At 42.7% G+C, this 18996-nt stretch overlaps 1 protein-coding gene across 2 annotated transcripts in view; it reads left to right on the plus strand.

The window, feature by feature from the left end:
* The window catches only part of psip1a (PC4 and SFRS1 interacting protein 1a), a 78110-nt gene that overhangs the window by 20492 nt on the left and 38622 nt on the right, over positions 1-18996 (plus strand). For both annotated transcript variants that reach the window (XM_078214158.1, XM_078214159.1), the window contains exons 5-9: positions 681-752; positions 1469-1535; positions 10811-10889; positions 16963-17206; positions 17923-18044. In XM_078214158.1, the coding sequence (XP_078070284.1) occupies positions 681-752; positions 1469-1535; positions 10811-10889; positions 16963-17206; positions 17923-18044 (584 nt within the window). The remainder of the gene's footprint in view (positions 1-680; positions 753-1468; positions 1536-10810; positions 10890-16962; positions 17207-17922; positions 18045-18996) is intronic.

Consider the following 18996-nt stretch of genomic DNA (forward strand, 5'->3'; position numbering starts at 1 on the left):
GTCACTGTCTGTGTGGAGTTTGCACATTCTCCCCATGTCTGTGTGGGTTTCCTCCGGGTGCTCTGATTTCCTCCCACAGTCCAAAGATGTGCGGGTTAGGTTAATTGGCCACGCTAAATTGCCCCTTAGTGTCCCGGGATGTGTAGGTTAGAGGGATTAGCGGGTAAATATGTGGGATATGGGGATAGGGCCCGGGTGGGATTGTGGTCGGTGCAGACTCGATGGGCCAAATGGCCTCTTCCTGCACTGTCGGATTTCTATGATCTCTGCTTACCTTCCTAAGTGGTCTTGAGCCTAATCATTGAGATTAGGATTCTGCTGCATAATATTTCTCGGTGCTAATTCAGGTACCGTGCATAACCCTTCTCTTATTTCTCAGGTTGTGGATCTTCCCCATTTATACACACCACAAACCTGCTGATTTCCAATCTATTGCATTTGAGCAGGCTTAATCCTCTGCTGGGGAACTTCAATTTATATCTGATTGCAGAATTTGAGGTGGGTCATGTGATGCCCCACCATAATCTTTTGTTTGAAGTAATTACCTTGTTCTTCCCTCTGTCTAGGTTTATTTTTACCCCCAACAAAATGCACTTAAATCTTGTTTTTCTATATTTAAATTGCCGCATGTATAAGCTTATGGTTATTTGGTCCATTTTGATGGCTTATTGTTTTAATAGGAAACATCTGCAAAGAAAGTTGCGATAGTACAAACTCCAAAGAAAGGTGCCAAGAGGGGAAGAAAGAGAAAGGTAGAGAACATCTTGTTGGTTTGTACAAATGCTTAAAGAAATTTGCAAGTTTCTGTGCTGTCTTTTGGGTCTAAGTGTGTCAACAGTGAACATTAATCTGGTTCTGATGCACCTAAGCACCTAAATCCAGACTTGTTAAGTTAAATCCATGTGAGTGGGTTCAAGTACATATACATACCTATTGTAACAATTTCTTTTAAAATATTGCATTATTGTTGTACACAGAATTGATTAGATGTTGTTGTTTTGGTGTATGTTGACATTGGACTGAATTGTTTCTAGGCCCAGCATGAAATCTACTTCCAGAGATGGGTTTAGTTTGTCACTAGCCCAGTCGATTTCATAGAATTCACACTGGCCATCAGTTACCCTCCCCTGATGACACATGTGTAACCCTTTTTTCTGCTTCTCAAGAGAGATTTGGCCTCTGCTCTGCACTTACCATGGAGTGCAGTTGAGTTCGGAAATTCAAAGAACATGGGTTCTTATTTAGTCCCAATTTTCTGTGAAACAATATGCATTGCTGCATCATAGCTTATCTGTGTGTGATTGCAATCTGTATTGGGCATGCAGTGAGAGATCATCTTCCTTTCGATATCTGAATGTACAGTGTAAAGAAAAATTAAAATACAGTTCCATCACATATCCTGTTCCTAGGATTATTCAAGACTGAGTTCACTTTTGATCTGAAATGTATGAACTCTTTTTAAATTTAGATTGAACAAGTAGAGGTTGGTTCAGAATCTGAACCTGAAAAGCAGAGCGCCAAGCGGAAGAAACAAGGTGCGTGTAATCTCTTCCAAACCTTCAGTAGAATTTGGTTGAATTAAGGCAAATTGGCTGAGTGTATCAAACTTGCCGATCAAGGAAGAAATGTAATTGACAAAAGGCAAAATATTGCAGAAATCTTAAATATAAACAAAAAATGTTGGAAATAGTCAGGCCTCAAAGTGCTGTGGAGAAAGAAAAACGGCTAACATTGATGGGTGGAATTCTCCCAAAAAAATTCTAAGTGTCGAATTTGTGGGACAATCAGTAAGCTTTAAGGTACTGATGGATAAAGATAAATGTAGTCCTCAAGTTAAGGTGCTAAACTGGGGAAAGACTAATTACAACAACATTAGGCAGGAACTGAAGAATGTAGATTGGGGGCAGATGTTTGAGGGCAAATCAACATCTGGCATGTGGGAGGCTTTCAAGTGTAAGTTGATAGAGATTCAGGATCGGCACATTCCTGTAAGGATGAAGGATAAGTATGGTAAGTTTTGGGAATCGTGGATAATGAGAGATATTGTGAGCCTAGTCAAAGAGAAAAAGGAAGCATTTGTCAAAGCTAGGCGGCTGGGAACACACGAAGCAAGTGTAGAATACAAGGAAAGTAGAAAGAAACTTAAGCAAGGAGTAAGGAGGGCTAAAAGGGGTCATGAAAAGCATTGGCCAGCAGGATTAAGGAAAATCCCAAGGCTTTTCATACATATATAAAGAGCAAGAAGGTAGCCAGGGAGAGGGTTGGCCTGCTCAAGGACAAGGGAGGGAATCTATGCGTGGAGCCAGAGGAAATGAGCGAGGTATTAAATGAGTACTTTGCGTCAGTATTCACCAAAGAGAAGGACTTGGTAGATGATGAGTCTGGAAAAGGATGTGTAGATAGTTTGAGTCATGTTGAGATCAAAAAGGAGGAGGTATTGGGGTTCTTGAGAAACATTAAGGTAGACAATTCCCCAGGGCCTGATGGGATATACCCCAGAATACTGAGAGAGGTAAGGGAGGAAATTGCTGGGCCCTTGAGAAAAATCTTTGTATCCTCACTGGCTACAGGGGAGGTCATGATGTGGAAATGCCGGCGTTGGACTGGGGTAAACACAGTAAGGAGTCTAACAACACCAGGTTAAAGTCCAACAGGTTTATTTGGTAGCAAACGCCACTAGCTTTCGGAGCGCTGCTCCTTCGTCAGATGGAGTGGAAATCTGTGCCCCCTAGTAATTGACTCTTCCACTCCATCTGACGAAGGAGCATTTTTCTGCATTGAAATTCATCTGCCGGGTGTCTGCCCATTTGGCCAATTTGTTAAGTCACTCAACACCATCCTCACAATTCACTATTCTCCCAAGCTTGTTATCATCTGCAAATTTAGAGATTTTGCCCTCGACACCCATTTCCAAATAGTTTATATCAATCAGAAAAAGCAAGGGTCCCAACACTAATCTCTGGGGAACACTTTCAACCTGTCGCCAATCTGAGAAATGCCCATTTATCTCTACCCTCTGTTTCCCATCTCTTAATGTGGAGATGCCAGCGTTGGACTGGGGTAAACACAGTAAGAGGTTTAACAACACCAGGTCAAAGTCCAACAGGTTTATTTGGTAGCAAAAGCCACAAGCTTTCAAGGAGCTTAAGGCTCCGAAAGCTTGTGGCTGTTGCTACCAAATAAACCTGTTGGACTTTAACCTGGTGTTGTTAAACTTCTTACTGTCCTATCTCTTAGCCAACTTCTAATGCATGCTGCCAAGGACCCATCAATCCCAAACATTGCTAATTTGCTAACGAACCTGCATGTGGCACCATATCAGATGCTGTCTGAAAGTCCAAATATACAACATCCACAGCACTATCCTCATCCACTACCTGTGTTACCTCGTCAAAGAACTCAAATCAAGTTTGTCAGACATGACCTGCCCTTGACAAAGCCATGTGTCAAGAAAGAAATGATGTGGAGATGCGGCGTTGGACTGGGGTGAACACTACCTATTAATCCCTCTAACCTATGCATCTCAGGACACTAAGGGGCAATTTTAGCATGGCCAATCAACCTAACCCGCACATCTTTGGACTGTGGGAGGAAACCGGAGCACCCGGAGGAAACCCACGCAGACACGAGGAGAATGTGCAAACTCCACACAGACAGTGACCCAAGCCGGGAATCGAACCCAGGTCCCTGGAGCTGTGAAGCAGCAGTGCTAACCACTGTGCTACCGTGGATGCGTAGGATAGAGGGATTAGCGGGTAAATGTGTAGGGATATGGGAGTAGGGGCTGGGTGGGATTGTGGTCGGTGCAGACTCGATGGGCCGAATGGCCTGTTTCTGCACTGTAGGGTTTCTATGATTTTCAGGACAGCCTGCAAGTCCAGGAGGCAAGCTGTGGGGGTTACTGATAATGTGACATAAATCCAACATCCCGGTTTAGGCCATCCTAATGTGTGCGGAACTTGGCTATCAGTTTCTGCTCAGCGACTCTGCGCTGTCATGTGTCGTGAAGGCCGCCTTGGAGAACGCTTACCTGAAGATCCGAGGTTGAATGCCCGTGACTGCAGTATTCTGTAACTTGCTTTTGTGTCTCTGTGCACTGTTTGAGAGCACATTTCCACTCCATCTGACGAAGGAGCAGCGCTCCAAAAGCTTATGGTATTTGCTACCAAATAAACCTGTTGGACTTTAACCTGGTGTTGTTAAAACTGTTACTGTGTCAAGAAAGAAAGACATATCTGATGCGTTGCTGTGGACAGTGGCACTGTGGGAACAGATGTGATGAGATAAAAAAACCTAGAAATTTGGAATGGAGTCACGCTTCCCTCCTGTGGGAGTCAGTAAGCTCATGGAGAACATTGGTTTGAGAGCCTATCCCTAAACATGAAGATGAAGAAATTAAGGAAAGGAATAATCAGAGGCTATTTGAGGATGCGAAAATGGTGGATATTGTCATTTGGGATGAGAACAGGAAGTGACAGCAATACAGTCATCGGTGTACTAGAAAAAGAAGTCAAGGAGAGAACCTGAGTAAGACTGGAAGAAGAAATGTTCAGGTATCCCATAAAAAGACAGACATTACTTTTGCGTTGTGAGTTCCCAGAATGTCTTTTTATTTGTTAGAAGTGAGAGGAGTCCAACAAGTCAAACTATTTCAACCAGGTTGTGTACAGTGATGGTGTGTGGAATCCCCTTTCACCACCACCCTCCTACCCGGCTAAGAAAATGATTATTTTTCATCTAACAAAGCTAAAGTATTCTTTTCATCATCAGTAAATTGGGTATTTTATAAGGCATTTGGAGAATAGCGATGCCTGTGGTTGTTGGAGGTCAATTATCTCGGTCCCAGGATATTGTTGCAGGAGTTCCTCAGGGTTGGACCAACCATCTTCAGCCGTTTTGTCAATGATCTTCCTTCTATCATAAGGCCAGAAGCAGAAATGTTTGCTGATGAATGACTGCACGATTGATTGTACCAATCACAACTCTTCAGATACTGAAGCAGTCCATGTCCATCTACAGCAAGATCAGGACAACATTCAGGCTTGGGCTGATAAGTGGCAAGTTACATTCATGCCACATAAGTGCCAGGCCATTACCATCTCCAACAAGAGAGAACCTAACCATTTTCTTTTGACTTTCAGAGGCTTCATAATTACTGAATTCCCCACTGCCAACATTTTAGGAGTTACCATTGATTAGAATCTGAAGTGGTGGTCCAGCCATATAAATACTATGGCTACATTGCAGGTCAGAGATTAGGAATTCTGCAGGAAGTAACACGCCTCCTGACTCCCCAAAGCCTGTCTACCGTCTACAAGGCAGGTGTGTGATGGAATACTTCACTTGCCTGGATGCATTAACAGTGCAGAAGAGACCCTTTGGCTCATCAAGTCTGCACGGACATGCCGACACACCTCGCATCTCACCTGATCCCATTTATCAGCACTTGGCCCATAGCCTTGAATGTTATGATATGCCAAATCCTAATGCAACTCCCACAACACTGAAGAAGCCTAACATCATCCAGGATAAAGCAACCCACTTGATTCAAACCCCATTCACCGCCTTGAATATTCACTCTCTCCACCACTAATACACATTGGCAGCAGTGTGTGACATCTACAAGATGTATTGTAGCAACTCTTCAAATCACCTCCAACAGAAACTTCTAAACTTTCAATCTCTATCCGCCTTAAAGGACGAGGGCAGAAGACACCGGTTTCCCTCCAAGCCACACAACATCCTGACTTGAACTATGTTGAACTTCATGTCACTGGATCAAATTTATGGAAGTCCTTAGCAGCTCTGTAGGTGTACCCCACATGGACTGCAGTGCTTCAAGAAGGAAACCTCATCATCTTCACAAGGGCAATTAAGGATGTGCAACAAATGCTGGCCTAGCCAGTGAAGCTGGCATGCTGTGAATGAATTAAAAACACAATTTCAGCCCGCAGTTCAGAAGGAACTAACATTTTAGGTTTGTTTATAAATCTATTTGTCTGAAGTTAAATATCTCAAGATTATTTTTCCAGTCGCATTCAGAATTTTCTTTGAGTGAAGAAAAGCAACTGTCATGGGTGAGACAACTGAGTGAAAGAGAGCCCTTGACTGAGACCGAGCTGAAGTCCAAAACCCTCTTAATGTTGAGATGCAACTTAACATCTAATTATCTAAACAATAAACTTTGGAACATTGGAATTGCTGTATAAAGAAAGACCATAGCTTATCTATTTCATTCATTCTACAACAGACCTGGAGATGAAGGAAAGCCCTATGGTGCAGAGCATGTGGAAAATCAATGAAATAGGCACCCTACAGTGACTGTGGTTCAGTGCTGATTCATTCAAGCATAAATTAAATTGAATTCGTTCAGAAAATAATATTTTGCGAGACAGTATATGAGCGATTTGAGATATGACATATGTGACATACCGTGGCGGCACGGTAGCACAGTGGTTGGCGGCACGGTAGCACAGTGGTTGGCGGCACGGTAGCACAGTGGTTAGCACTGCTGCTTCACAGCTCCAGGGACCTGGGTTCGATTCCTGGCTTGGGTCACTGTCTGTGTGAAGTTTGCACATTCTCCTCGTGTTTGCGTGGGTTTCCTCCGGGTGCTCCGGTTTCCTCCCACAGTCCAAAGATGTGCGGGTTAGGTTGATTGGCCATGCTAAAATTGCCCCTTAGTGTCCTGGGATGCGTAGATTAGAGGGACTAGCGGGTAAAATATGTAGGGATATGGGGGTAGGGCCTGGGTGGGATTGTGGTTGGTACAGACTCGATGGGCCGAATGGCCTCTCTCTGTACTGTAGGGTTTCTATGATTCTATGAAGTGTAGTGGAGAACTTTAGGAATCATCGGTCCAAATGTACTTAGAACATAGAACATTACAGCGCAGTACAGGCCCTTCGGCCCTCGATGTTGCACCGACCAGTGGTACCAAACTAAAGCCCCTCTAATCTACACTATTCCAATATCATCCATATGTTTATCCAATAACCACTTGAACGCTCTCAACGTTGACGAGTCCACCACTGCTGCAGGCAGGGCATTCCACGCCCTTACTACTCTCTGAGAAAAGAACCTACCTCTAACATCTGCCCTATATCTCTCACCCCTCAATTTAAAGCTATGTCCCCTCGTGCTAGCCAACACCATCCGAGGAAAAAGGCTCTCGCTATCCACCCTATCTAATCCTCTGATCATCTTGTATGCCTCTATTAAGTCACCTCTTAACCTTCTTCTCTCTAACGAAAACAACCTCAAGCCCCTCAGCCTTTCCTCATACGATTTTCCCACCATACCAGGCAACATCCTGGTAAATTTCCTCTGCACCCTTTCCAACACTTCCACATCTTTCCTATAATACGGCGACCAGAACTGTACGCAATACTCCAAATGCGGCCGCACCAGAGTTTTGTACAGTTGCAGCATGATCTCCTGGCTCCGAAACTCAATCCCTCTACCAATAAAAGCTAACACACCGTACGCGTTCTTAACAACCTTATCAACCTGGGTGCCAACTTTCAGGGATCTATGCACATGGACACCCAGATCCCTCTGTTCATGCACACTACCAAGTATCTTACCATTAGCCCAGTACTCTGTATTCCTGTTACTCCTTCCAAAGTGAATCACCTCACACTTTTCCGCATTAAACTCCATTTGCCACCCCTCAGCCCAGCTCTGCAGCTTATCTATGTCTCTCTGTAACCTGCCACTTCCGTCCGCAGTGTCTACAACTCCACCGACTTTAGTGTCATCCGCAAATTTACTAATCCATCCTTCCACGCCCTCATCCAAGTCATTAATAAAAATGACAAACAGCAGTGGCCTCAAAACAGATCCTTGCGGTACACCACTAGTAACTGAACTCCAGGATGAATATTTCCCATCAACCACCACCCTTTGTTTTCTTACAGCTAGCCAATTCTTGATCCAAACCACTAAATCACCCTCAATCCCATGTGTCTGTATTTTCTGCAAAAGCTTACCATGGGGAACCTTATCAAACGCTTTACTGAAATCCATATACACCACATCAACTGCTTTACCCTCATCCACCTCTTTGGTCACCTTCTCAAAGAACTCAATAAGGTTTGTGAGGCACGACCTACCCTTCACAAAACCGTGCTGACTATCCCTAATCAAATTATTCCTTTCTAGGTGATTATAAATCCTATCTCTTATAATCCTTTCCAATACTTTGCCCACAACAGAAGTAAGGCTCACCGGTCTATAATTACCAGGGTTGTCCCTACTCCCCTTCTTGAACAAGGGGACAACATTTGCTATCCTCCAGTCTTCTGGCACTGTTCCTGTAGACAATGACGACACAACGATCAAAGCCAAAGGCTCTGCAATCTCCTCTAGCCTCCCAGAGAATCCTAGGATAAATTCCATCCGGCCCAGGGGACTTATCTATTTTTACCCTTTCCAGAATTGCTAACACCTCCTCCTTATGAACATCAATCCCATCCAGTCCAACAACCTGCATCTCAGTACTCCCCTCAACAACACTGTCCCTCTCCAGTGTGAATACCGACGAAAAATATTCATTTAGTGCCTCTCCTATCTCTTCAGACTCCACGCACAACTTGTTCTTCTGAAATGCGCTATATTTGCTAGACATAATTAATATCTCAAATTGCTCATATATTGTATCCCAAAATGTTATTTTCTGAATTAAATCATTTTCATTTGTGCATGAATGAATCAACACTATTTAATTCTGCCTTCACTCTCGGGAGCCTGATACATAAAAGACCTACTTGCTAATTTAAATTATGTTTAGGCAGATTAGTTTTGAATTTTACCCCTCTTCAAAAAGCCATGTTTTTCTACTCTGTTGTCCTGAACAAGATGAAATAGCTTGTCATAGTCTGAATTTCCTAATCTCATTTTAGAGCAATTGTATCACCGCTCAACCTTCTAGTTTTCCAGTGAGAATGTACCAATTTGCATAATCGGGTCTTCTAATTTAGTCCCTCAATTCATTCTGCTTAGCCTCTCCTATATTCCCTCTGTAGCTGCTGTACACTTGTTTACTGTGGCAATCAGAACTGATGCACCACGATTTATATAGTGGCAGGATTACCTCACTATTTGATTTTATAATATATCCAACATCTAGTTTGCTTTATTCCCTGCCATCCAACAAAAAGCTTCAATTAATTGTCAGTTAGCCCACATCTTTTTAATTAAATTTTAAGTAATAGTCTCAAATGGAGTTTTTTTTCCCATCTGGATTTTGCATTGAATTTGATCTGTCAATTATCTTGTCCATTTCCCAAGCTTATTCAAATACCCGTTTGTCATCTTTGTTTTTGCAATCTAACATTTTCATCAGTTTAGTATCTGTAGAGTTAATCACTGCTTGTGATCCTAGCATCAGTTATGAAGTGGGACCCCATTAGTAACATTCTTCCAGCCTAAATTGGGAGGAGCATCTATTCTTGAGATCATTGTTCCATAATTGTATCTTTTATAACTTAATTTTTCCCACAATGGACATTGAATTTACGAATCTAGTTTCCTGGGCCACTTTTGCTATCATTTATTTTTTTTAAACTTTCTACAGTCCGAGAAACCTCTCCAATGTTCAATAATTTATTGTAGATTTGTGCCAAAGGTCCTTCAATTTCTTCCCTCGGTTTCTTGGAGATTCTCAGATGCACCTTATCTGATCTAGATTTATTTGCCATGCGTTTGGATAGTAATTTGGCAATCACTGCAGGAGTATGAATAGTGTCACAAATTGGTGATACCTCTTCATTAGGTGAGGATATAAAAAGATAGGGTAAATGGAACTGAATGGTCTATCTCTCTGTAGCTAGCTCACTGCAACACATGTTAGTTTCCTATCAGATTGCCTCCTTTGTAAAAACAACCCAAAAAATTGTTTTGCTACTTTTGAGGCCATATAGCATCTTCTAGGTCTGTTTGCTTGAGGGGTAACGAGTAGATAAAGCCCTTATATCCGGAAGATCAGATTTTTTGGAGCAATTTATCAGGTTACTGGCTAATTTGGGGCATTGGTGAAGGCTGGTTCAGTGTATTATGCCTGAGATTAGCTTGAGGAATTTGCTTTAAATAGTTTGGTTCTCTTCATTTTGAGCTGAGTTTTTTTGCCAGCAATTTCTGAATGAACTTAAAACCTAAAATGTGGAAACAAATGGCTGTTATGAAATTGCATGCAGTCTTTGGTCATGAGTCAGTTGTGTTGTGTTTTGGAAGCACTAGCAATTGTTTGTATTTATAAAGAAACTGTTTGCCAAGTTTAGAACAAGGGTACAACAATAATGGTGTGGTATTCTCAATAGGACTCAGAGAAATGCTTCAAGAAGATGGGGAAAGAGCAGTCTGGTGGATTCCTATAGTTCATTTTGGGTAAACAATTCTCAAGTATTAGTAAGATTCATAATGTATGATTTTCAACTTGCACATTTTTTGTGTAGGTGTTTGAGGTGCCTTAAAATTTTCAACTTAAGTTAGCAGAAGAGAAATGTAGATTTTAAGTTGGTCTGAAACTCGAGATCTGTTTGATAGATTTAACTTGGCTTGTACTCAAGGTGTTACTTACTGACCAACATTACAACAAAGCAAGTTGATTTTTTAAAAAGTATTTCATGTGCCCTTCTCCCTTCATTCCCCTCCCCAATCCCAACAAAAGCATTGCATCTAATTTCAGATGCATGAGGCTGCTTTTGCAATTCTGAATAATGCACTTTGAAGTATTTTCTGTGACAGTGTTTGAATATTGCATTTCTCGAGGCTTTTAGTTTAAGGATCTCTCTATGCTTTATGCATACAGCCGTTGAAGTGAAGACACCAAAACCCAGAGGAAGGCGGCCCAAAGTCATGGTGATACCTGCACGTTCAGACGATGAAAGGTGAGTGGGTAGTTCAGCTGCAAATAATTCACCATTCAAGACTTTAAAGGTTAGTGAAATCTTAATGTTCTTTGTTTGAATGATTCTGTGTGATCTTAATCAAATATCATGGTCTCAACAAAAGGAGGGCATTTTCTTCTCTTTTATTTTCGGAGAAGTCATAAGACCCTCGTCAGACCCCACTTGGAGTACTGTGCTCAGTTGTGGTCGCCTCATTACAGGAAGGATGTGGAAAAGATTGAAAGGGTGCAGAGGAGATTTACAAGAATGTTGCCTGGATTGAGTGGCATGCCTTATGAGGATAGGCTGAGGGAGCTCGGTCTTTTCTCCTTGGAGAGACGTAGGATGAGAGGAGACCTAATAGAGGTATACAAGATGTTGAGAGGCATAGATCGTGTGGACTCTCAGAGGCTTTTTCCCAGGGTGGAGATGGCTGCTACGAGAGGACACAGGTTTAAGGTGCTGGGGGGTAGGTACAGGGGAAATGTTAGGGGGAAGTTTTTCACACAGAGGGTGGTGGGCGAGTGGAATCGGCTGCCGTCAGTGGTGGTGGAGGCAGACTCAATAGGGTCTTTTAAGAGACTCCTGGATGAGTACATGGGACTTAATAGGATGGAGGGTTATAGGTAGGCCTAAAAGGTAGGGATATGTTCGGCACAACTTGTGGGGCCGAAGGGCCTGTTTTGTGCTGTAGTTTTTCTATGTTTCTAAGTCATGACTCATAAGCAATGAACTGCTTTCAAAGAAAGACTTAAATTTATACAGCACCTTTCATGACCTGAGGACACACCAAAGCACTTACAACCAATGAAACTCTTAGTAATCACTGTCGTAATGTAGAAAACATGGCCGAACATAGAGTCATAGAGATTTACAGCATGGAAACAGGCCCTTCGGCCCAACTTGTACATGCCACCCTTTTTTTAAAACCCCTAAGCTAGTCTCAACTGCCCACATTTGGCTCATATCCCTCTATACCCATCTTACCCATGTAACTGTCTAAATGCTTTTTAAAAGACAAAATTGTACCCACCTCTACTACTACCTCTGGCAGCTTGTTCCAGACACTCACCACCCTCTGTGTGGAAAAAACTGCCCCTCTGGACCCTTTTGTATCTCTCCCCTCTCACCTTAAACCTATGCCCTCTAGTTTTAGACTCCCCCACCTTTGGGAAAAATATTGACTATCTAGCTGACCTATGCCCCTCATTATTTTATAGACCTCTATAAGATCCCCCCCCAGCCTTCTATGGTCCAGAGAAAAAAGTCCCAGTCTGTCCAGCCTCTCCTTATAACTCAAACCATCAAGTCCCGATAGCATCCTAGTAAATCTCTTCTGCACTCTTTCTAGTTTAATAATATCCTTTCCATAATAGGGTGACCAGAACTGTACACAGTATTCCAAGTGTGGCCTTACCAATGTCTTGTACAATTTCAACAAGGCAAACCAACTCCTGTATTCAATGTTCTGACCAAGGAAACCAAGCATGCTGAATGCCTTCTTCACCACTCTGTCCACCTTTCAAGGAGCTATGAACCTGTACCCCTAGAACTGTTTGCTCTGTAACTCTCCCCAACGCCCTACCATTAACTGAGTAAATCTTGCCCTGGTTCAATCTATCAAAATGCATCACCTCGCATTTATCTAAATTAAACTCCATCTGCCATTCGTCAGCCCACTGGCCCAATTGATCAAGATCCCGTTGCAATCCGAGATAACCTTCTTCACTCTCCACTATGCCACCAATCCTGGTGTCATCTGCAAACTTACTAACCATGCCTCCTATATTCTCATCCAAATCATTAATATAAATGACAAATAACAGTGGACCTAGCACCGATCCCTGAGGCACACCGCTGGTCACAGGTCTCCAGTTTGAAAAACAACCCTCTACAAACACCCTCTGGCTTCTGTCACCAAGCCAATTTTGTATCTATTTCGCTATCTCACCCTGGATCCCGTGAGATTTAATCTTATTCAACAACCTACCATGTGGTACCTTGTTAAAGGCCTTGCTAACGTCCATGTAGACAACATCAACTGCACTGTCCTTATCTATCTAGGTTACCCCTTCAAAAAACTCAATCAAATTTGTGAGACACAATTTTCCACCCACAAAGCCATGCTGAGTGTCCCTAATCAGTCCTTGCATCTCTAAATGCCTGTAGATCCTGTCTCTCAAAATACCTTCCAACAACTTACCCACCACAGATGTGAGGCTCACTGGCCTGTAGTTCCCAGGCTTTTCCCTGCAGCCCTTTTTAAACAAAGGCACAACATTTGCCACCCTCCAATCTTCAGGCACCTCACCTGTGGCTGTCGATGATTCAAATATCTCTGCTAGGGGACCCGCAATTTCCTCCTCAGCCTCCCACAATGTCCTGGGATACACTTCTTCAGGTCCCAGGGATTTATCTACCTTGATGTACTTTAAGACTTCCAGCACCACCTGTAATATGTACACTCGTCAAGACATCACTATTTATTTCCCCAAGTTCCCTAACATCCATGCTTTTCTCAAAAGTAAATACTGATGAGAAATATTCATTTAGGATCTCACCCATCTCTTGTGGATCCACACATAGGTGACCATGTTGATCCTTAAGAGGCTCTACTCACTCCCTAGTTACTCTTTTGGCCTTTATGTATTTGTAGAAGCTCTTTGGATTCTCTTTTGCCTTATCTGCCAAAACAACCTTGTGTCCCCTTTCTGTCCTCATGATTTCTCTCTTAACTCTACTCCTACACCCCCTATATTCTTTATTTGATCTCAGCTGCCTATGCACGTCACGTGCCTCCTCCAGGGTTCCCTACTTCTACCAGCCTTGCCCTTCACTCTAAGAAGAATGTGCTTATCCTGAACCCTGGTTAACACACTTTTGAAAGCCTCCCACTTACCAGACATCCCTTTGCCTTCCCACAGACTCCCCCAATTAACTTTTGTAAGTTCCTGCCTGATACCATCAAAATTGGCCTTTCCCCAATTTAGAAGGCCAGACCTATCATTCTCTATAGCTATCTTAAAACTAATAGAATTATGGTCACTGGTCCCAAAGTGATCCCTCACTATCACTTCTGTCACCTGCCCTTCCTTATTTCCTAAGAGGAGGTCAAGTTTTGCCCCCTCTTTAGTCGGGCCATCCACATACTGAATGAGAAATTCCTCTTGAATATACTCAACATCTCTCCATCCAACCCTCTAATACTATGACTGTCCCAGTCAATGTTGGGAAAGTTAAAATCCCCTACTATTACCACCGTATTTTTCTTGGAGCTATCTGTAATCTCCTTACATATTTGCTCCTCAATTTCCCGCTGACTGTTTGGTGGCCTATAGAACAACCCTATCAAAGTGATTTCCCCCTTCTATACGATAAATGGCAGAACCATAAAGGGTGTAGATACGCAGAGGGACCTGGGTGTGCAAGTCCACAGATCCTTGAAGGTGACGTCACAGGTGGAGAAGGTGGTCAAGAAGGCATATGGCATGCTTGCCTTTATAGGACGGGGCATAGAGTATAAAAGTTGGGGTCTGATGTTGCAGATGTATAGAACGTGGGTTCGGCCGCATTTGGAATATTGCGCCCAGTTCTGGTCGCCACACTACCAGAAGGACGTGGAGGCTTTGGAGAGAGTACAGAGGAGGTTTACCAGGATGTTGCCTGGTATGGAGGGGCTTAGTTATGAGGAGAGATTGGGTAAACTGGGGTTGTTCTCCCTGGAAAGACGGAGGATGAGGGGAGACTTAATAGAGGTGTATAAAATTATGAAAGGCATAGATAGGGTGAATGGTGGGAAGCTTTTCCCCAGGTCGGTGGTGATGTTCACGAGGGGTCATAGGTTCAAGGTGAAGGGGGGGAGGTTTAACACAGATACCAGAAGGACATATTGTACACAGAGGGTGGTGGGGGCCTGGAATGCGCTGCCAGGCAAGGTGGTGGAGGCGGACACACTGGGAACGTTTACGACTTATCTAGATAGCCATATGAAAGGAGTGGGAATGGAGGGATACAAAAGAATGGTCTAGTTTGGACCAGGGAGCGGCACGGGCTTGGAGGGCCGAAGGGCCTGTTCCTGTGCTGTATTGTTCTTTGTTCTTTCTCAGTTCTACCGATATAGACTCAGTGGCCAAACCCTCGGATATATCCTCTTTCAATATTGCCGTGATGTTTTCCCTAATCAAAAGTGCAACTCCTCCTTATCTTTACCTCCTGTTCTATCTTTCCTCTAGCATCTGTACCCTGGAACATTGAGCTGCTAGTCCTGTCCCTCCCTTAGCCATGTTTCAGTAATTGCTATAATAGTCCCACGTACCCATCCATGCCCTGAGCTCATCTGCCTTGCCCGTCACGCCTCTTGCACTGAAATAAATGCAGTTTAATCTGGACTTCCCTTGCTCTCTGCTCTGCTTTTGCCTGATCTATCTGGTACTAGGATTACTGACACTGCCTTTATTACTTAATGTGCTCTCTTTAACTTCTGTGCTGTCCTCAACCTTCTCTTCTGTCTCCCAACTGCTTTGGGTCCCACCCCCCTACCAAACTAGTTTGAACCTAGGGGGGTGGGACCCAAGGGGGGCGGCACGGTAGCACAGTGGCTAGCACTGCTGCTTCACAGCTCCAGGGTCCCGGGTTCGATTCCCGGCTCGGGTCACTGTCTGTGTGGAGTTTGCACATTCTCCTTGTGTCTGTGTGGGTTTCCTCCGGGTGCTCCGGTTTCCTCCCACAGTCCAAAGATGTGCGGGTTAGGTTGATTGGCCAGGTTAAAAAAAAATTGCCCCTTAGAGTCCTGGGATGTGTAGGTTAGAGGTAAAATATGTGGGGGTAGGGCCTGGGTGGGATTGTGGTCGGTGCAGACTCGATGGGCCGAATGGCCTCCTTCTGCACTGTAGGGTTTCTATGATTCTATGAACCCTCCCGAGTGGCTCTAGCAAATCTCCTAGCCAGGATATTAGTCCCCCTCCAGTTCAGGTGTAACCTGCCCCTCTTGAACAGGTCACCCATTTACCCAGAAGAGATCTTAATGATCCAAAAATCTAAATCTCTGCCCCCTGCACCAGCTCTCAAGCCACCCATTCATCTGCCTAACATGTGTTCATCGTAAGATCCAGCAAACAGCAATGTGATCAGTGTTTTACTGACATTGGTTGATAAACAATCTGCTTCGTATTGTACAAATAAGTTAATTGTTGTTGAAAGGTCGGTGGTAGTAGGGGTGTAATTATAATACCTATTCTGCCATCAAACATATGAACAATAAACAAGATTTGTTTTAATGATGTTGGTTGAGGAATAGTTTTCCTTGCAAAGTAGCGCCGTGGGATTTGTTTCCTGTCCACTTGAGAGGTCATTTAGGGCTTTGGTTTAACATCTCATCTGAAAGATGTGCTAAAGAAACCCTAAGTTGTATAATAGAGGCATTAGTTGTTTCAAGGCCTTATCAATTCCCTTAATCTTGTGAATTATGTTTTGGGAGGCTAATGCTGGGAACATAAAATGATTTTTTTTTAAAAACCAGTTCCTTGTGTTGTTCTGCCATTTAATTAGTTTATGGTTGATCTATTCCTCAACTCCATTTACCCGTCTGATCTCTAAATCCCTCTACACCCTTACCTAGAAAAGCCTTATCATTACTGCTTTTAAAATTTTTACTTGACCCAATATTCACAACCTTTAGGAGGGACAAAGCATTTCCAAGGGCTAACTAATTTCCCTCACGAATGGCTAACTAATTCTTCTATTATTCAACTTAAGCTTTCATTAGTACATCTTGGTACATTAGTACACCTTGGTACATCTTAGTACATAGATGAGATGTTGAACCAAAGCCCCAAATGACCACGCAAGTGGACAGGAAACCGATCCCATGGCACTACTTTGCGATGGGAAACTATTCCTCAACCAATTCAATTTCCATTTTAAATCGTGTGGAGAAAGTGATAGGAAATGCGCTTTAGACTAGAAATCTGAGTAAATGCCTTTCTTGTCTACTAAAACCTCTTGTTTTATGTTCTGCTGATGTTTAATTTCAAGTTTGAATATTATGTAACTGCTGTGTTGTATGTACTGCCAGTGAGAATGATGTTATGAACAAAGCTGAGGAAAAGAAGGCAGTCACAGAGGAAAAGCGAAAGAAGCAACAAGAGCAGAAGAAAGTAAAAGAGGAGGAAGAGAAGAAAGAGGAAAAAAAGAGCGACAAACCAAAAAAAGAAGTTGTTAAAAAGGAAGGAAAAAAGGACCTTGCAGAACCTAAGCGAAGGAGGAATACCAAGACTAAGTCAATGTCAGAGTCTGAAGAGGAGGAACCAGAAGATGAAGTATGTACAGTCTATCTAAAAGCATGGATTGGAGCTTTATTTAACCTGATTTGCTCATCTTCCTCTGGTCAAACTATTGAAGGTGTCTATATATCTTTAATGGTCTGCCAGAAGCAGATTTGAAAATCAGTAATTTGATTTGACTCTTCCTGAGAAGTAAAATATTGGATTAGAAATGCATTCTTGATGTATGTTTTGGAAGTTGACTCTTGTTGTACTAATTCTACATTTTTGAGTGACTACCAAATGCATGTGGTTAAAGTTCCATGTTCTATGGTTGCCCTTGAAAGATATGATACCCGACTTATTGTCAGAATGAGCAGTTTTCTTCACCCACCATAACCCCCTCCCCCATTTCCAAATTTTCCAGGATTATTCTAATTATTATTGAATTGTCCACTAGCTTTCATTGTACAATCAAGATCTGCTATTACTACTGAATGTGATTGTTTATCTTTGTGGACTTATTCAGTTTGGTTATTCAGTGGGAAAAATTGTGGCATTCTGTGAGATAATGGAATCCTGCAACATGTCTCTCACACTTGCAGGTTAATATCTTGAGACTAAGCTAACAGGTCAACTTGTGCTAAAATGCTTTCAATTATAACCTTCTGTTAAAGAACAGATCTGTTTGTTTCACAAATAAACCTTTATCTTGTGTTCTCTTTACATTTTCTCATTTACAACACTTTTTTGTTGATTATTTATATTGCAAGGAAGAGAAAAACAAGAAAACAAAGTGGGATGCTGCTAATAGACGAAATCTATTGAAAAAGCAAAATGAAAAAGACCAAGAGGAAAAGCTTCGCAAAGTGGAGGAGAGCAAAAAGGATGAGCTGTAAGTACCAGTTTATGTTGATATTATTGTGTATTGAACTAGATGAAATGTTGATTATTGAAATATTTTGCATCAAAGGTCAGTACTTGGTTCCCTAATGATGGGTTACAGCTGGGCCATGATTATTCCAGGATACTTTCTTTATGTGGAGCTAGAGGGTTGTTGCACAGAAGGAAACTAATTGCCTGTATCCATGCCAGTTGTTCACAAAGAAAATTCAAAACTTTATCCCAGAATCTTGCTCCTCCCACACCTTTTTATCTTCCTCTGATTCACATATTTATCCACTGATCTGCTCCTTGTAGCAAATAATTCTGTGTTTCATTTACTTTGGCTACAAGCTGGTCATTGAGGCCTAATTATTATTTAGGCAAGCAATTTTGTTTAGTGTTCTCTCCCTTTAGAACATAGAACAGTACAGCACAGAAGAGGCCCTTCGGCCCGCGTTGTTGTGCCGAGTTTTGTCTGAAACCCAGATCAAGCTATTTCCTCCCTATCATCCCGAAGTACTCCATGTGCCTATCCAATAGCTTCTTAAATGTTCCTAAAGTTTCTGACTCCACTATCACTGCAGGCAGTCCATTCCACACCCCAACCACTCTGAGTAAAAAACCTACCTCGGACATCCTTCCTATATCTCCCACCATGAACCCTATAGTTATGCCCCCTAGTTACCACTCCATTCACCCGAGGAAATAGTCTTTGAACGTTCACTCTATCTATCCCCCTCATCATCTTATAAACCTCTATCAAGTCTCCTCTCAACCTCCTCCGCTCCAAAGAGAAAAGCCCAAGTTCCCTCAACCTTTCCTCATAAGACCTACCCTCCAAACCAGGCAGCATCCTGGTAAATCTCCTTTGCACTCTTTCCAGTGTCTCCACATCCCTCTTATAGTGAGGTGACCAGAACTGCACACAATATTCCAAATGTGGTCTCACCAAGGTCCTGTAC

This window comes from Mustelus asterias, chromosome 6, assembly GCF_964213995.1.
Source record: "Mustelus asterias chromosome 6, sMusAst1.hap1.1, whole genome shotgun sequence".
NCBI lineage: Eukaryota > Metazoa > Chordata > Chondrichthyes > Carcharhiniformes > Triakidae > Mustelus > Mustelus asterias.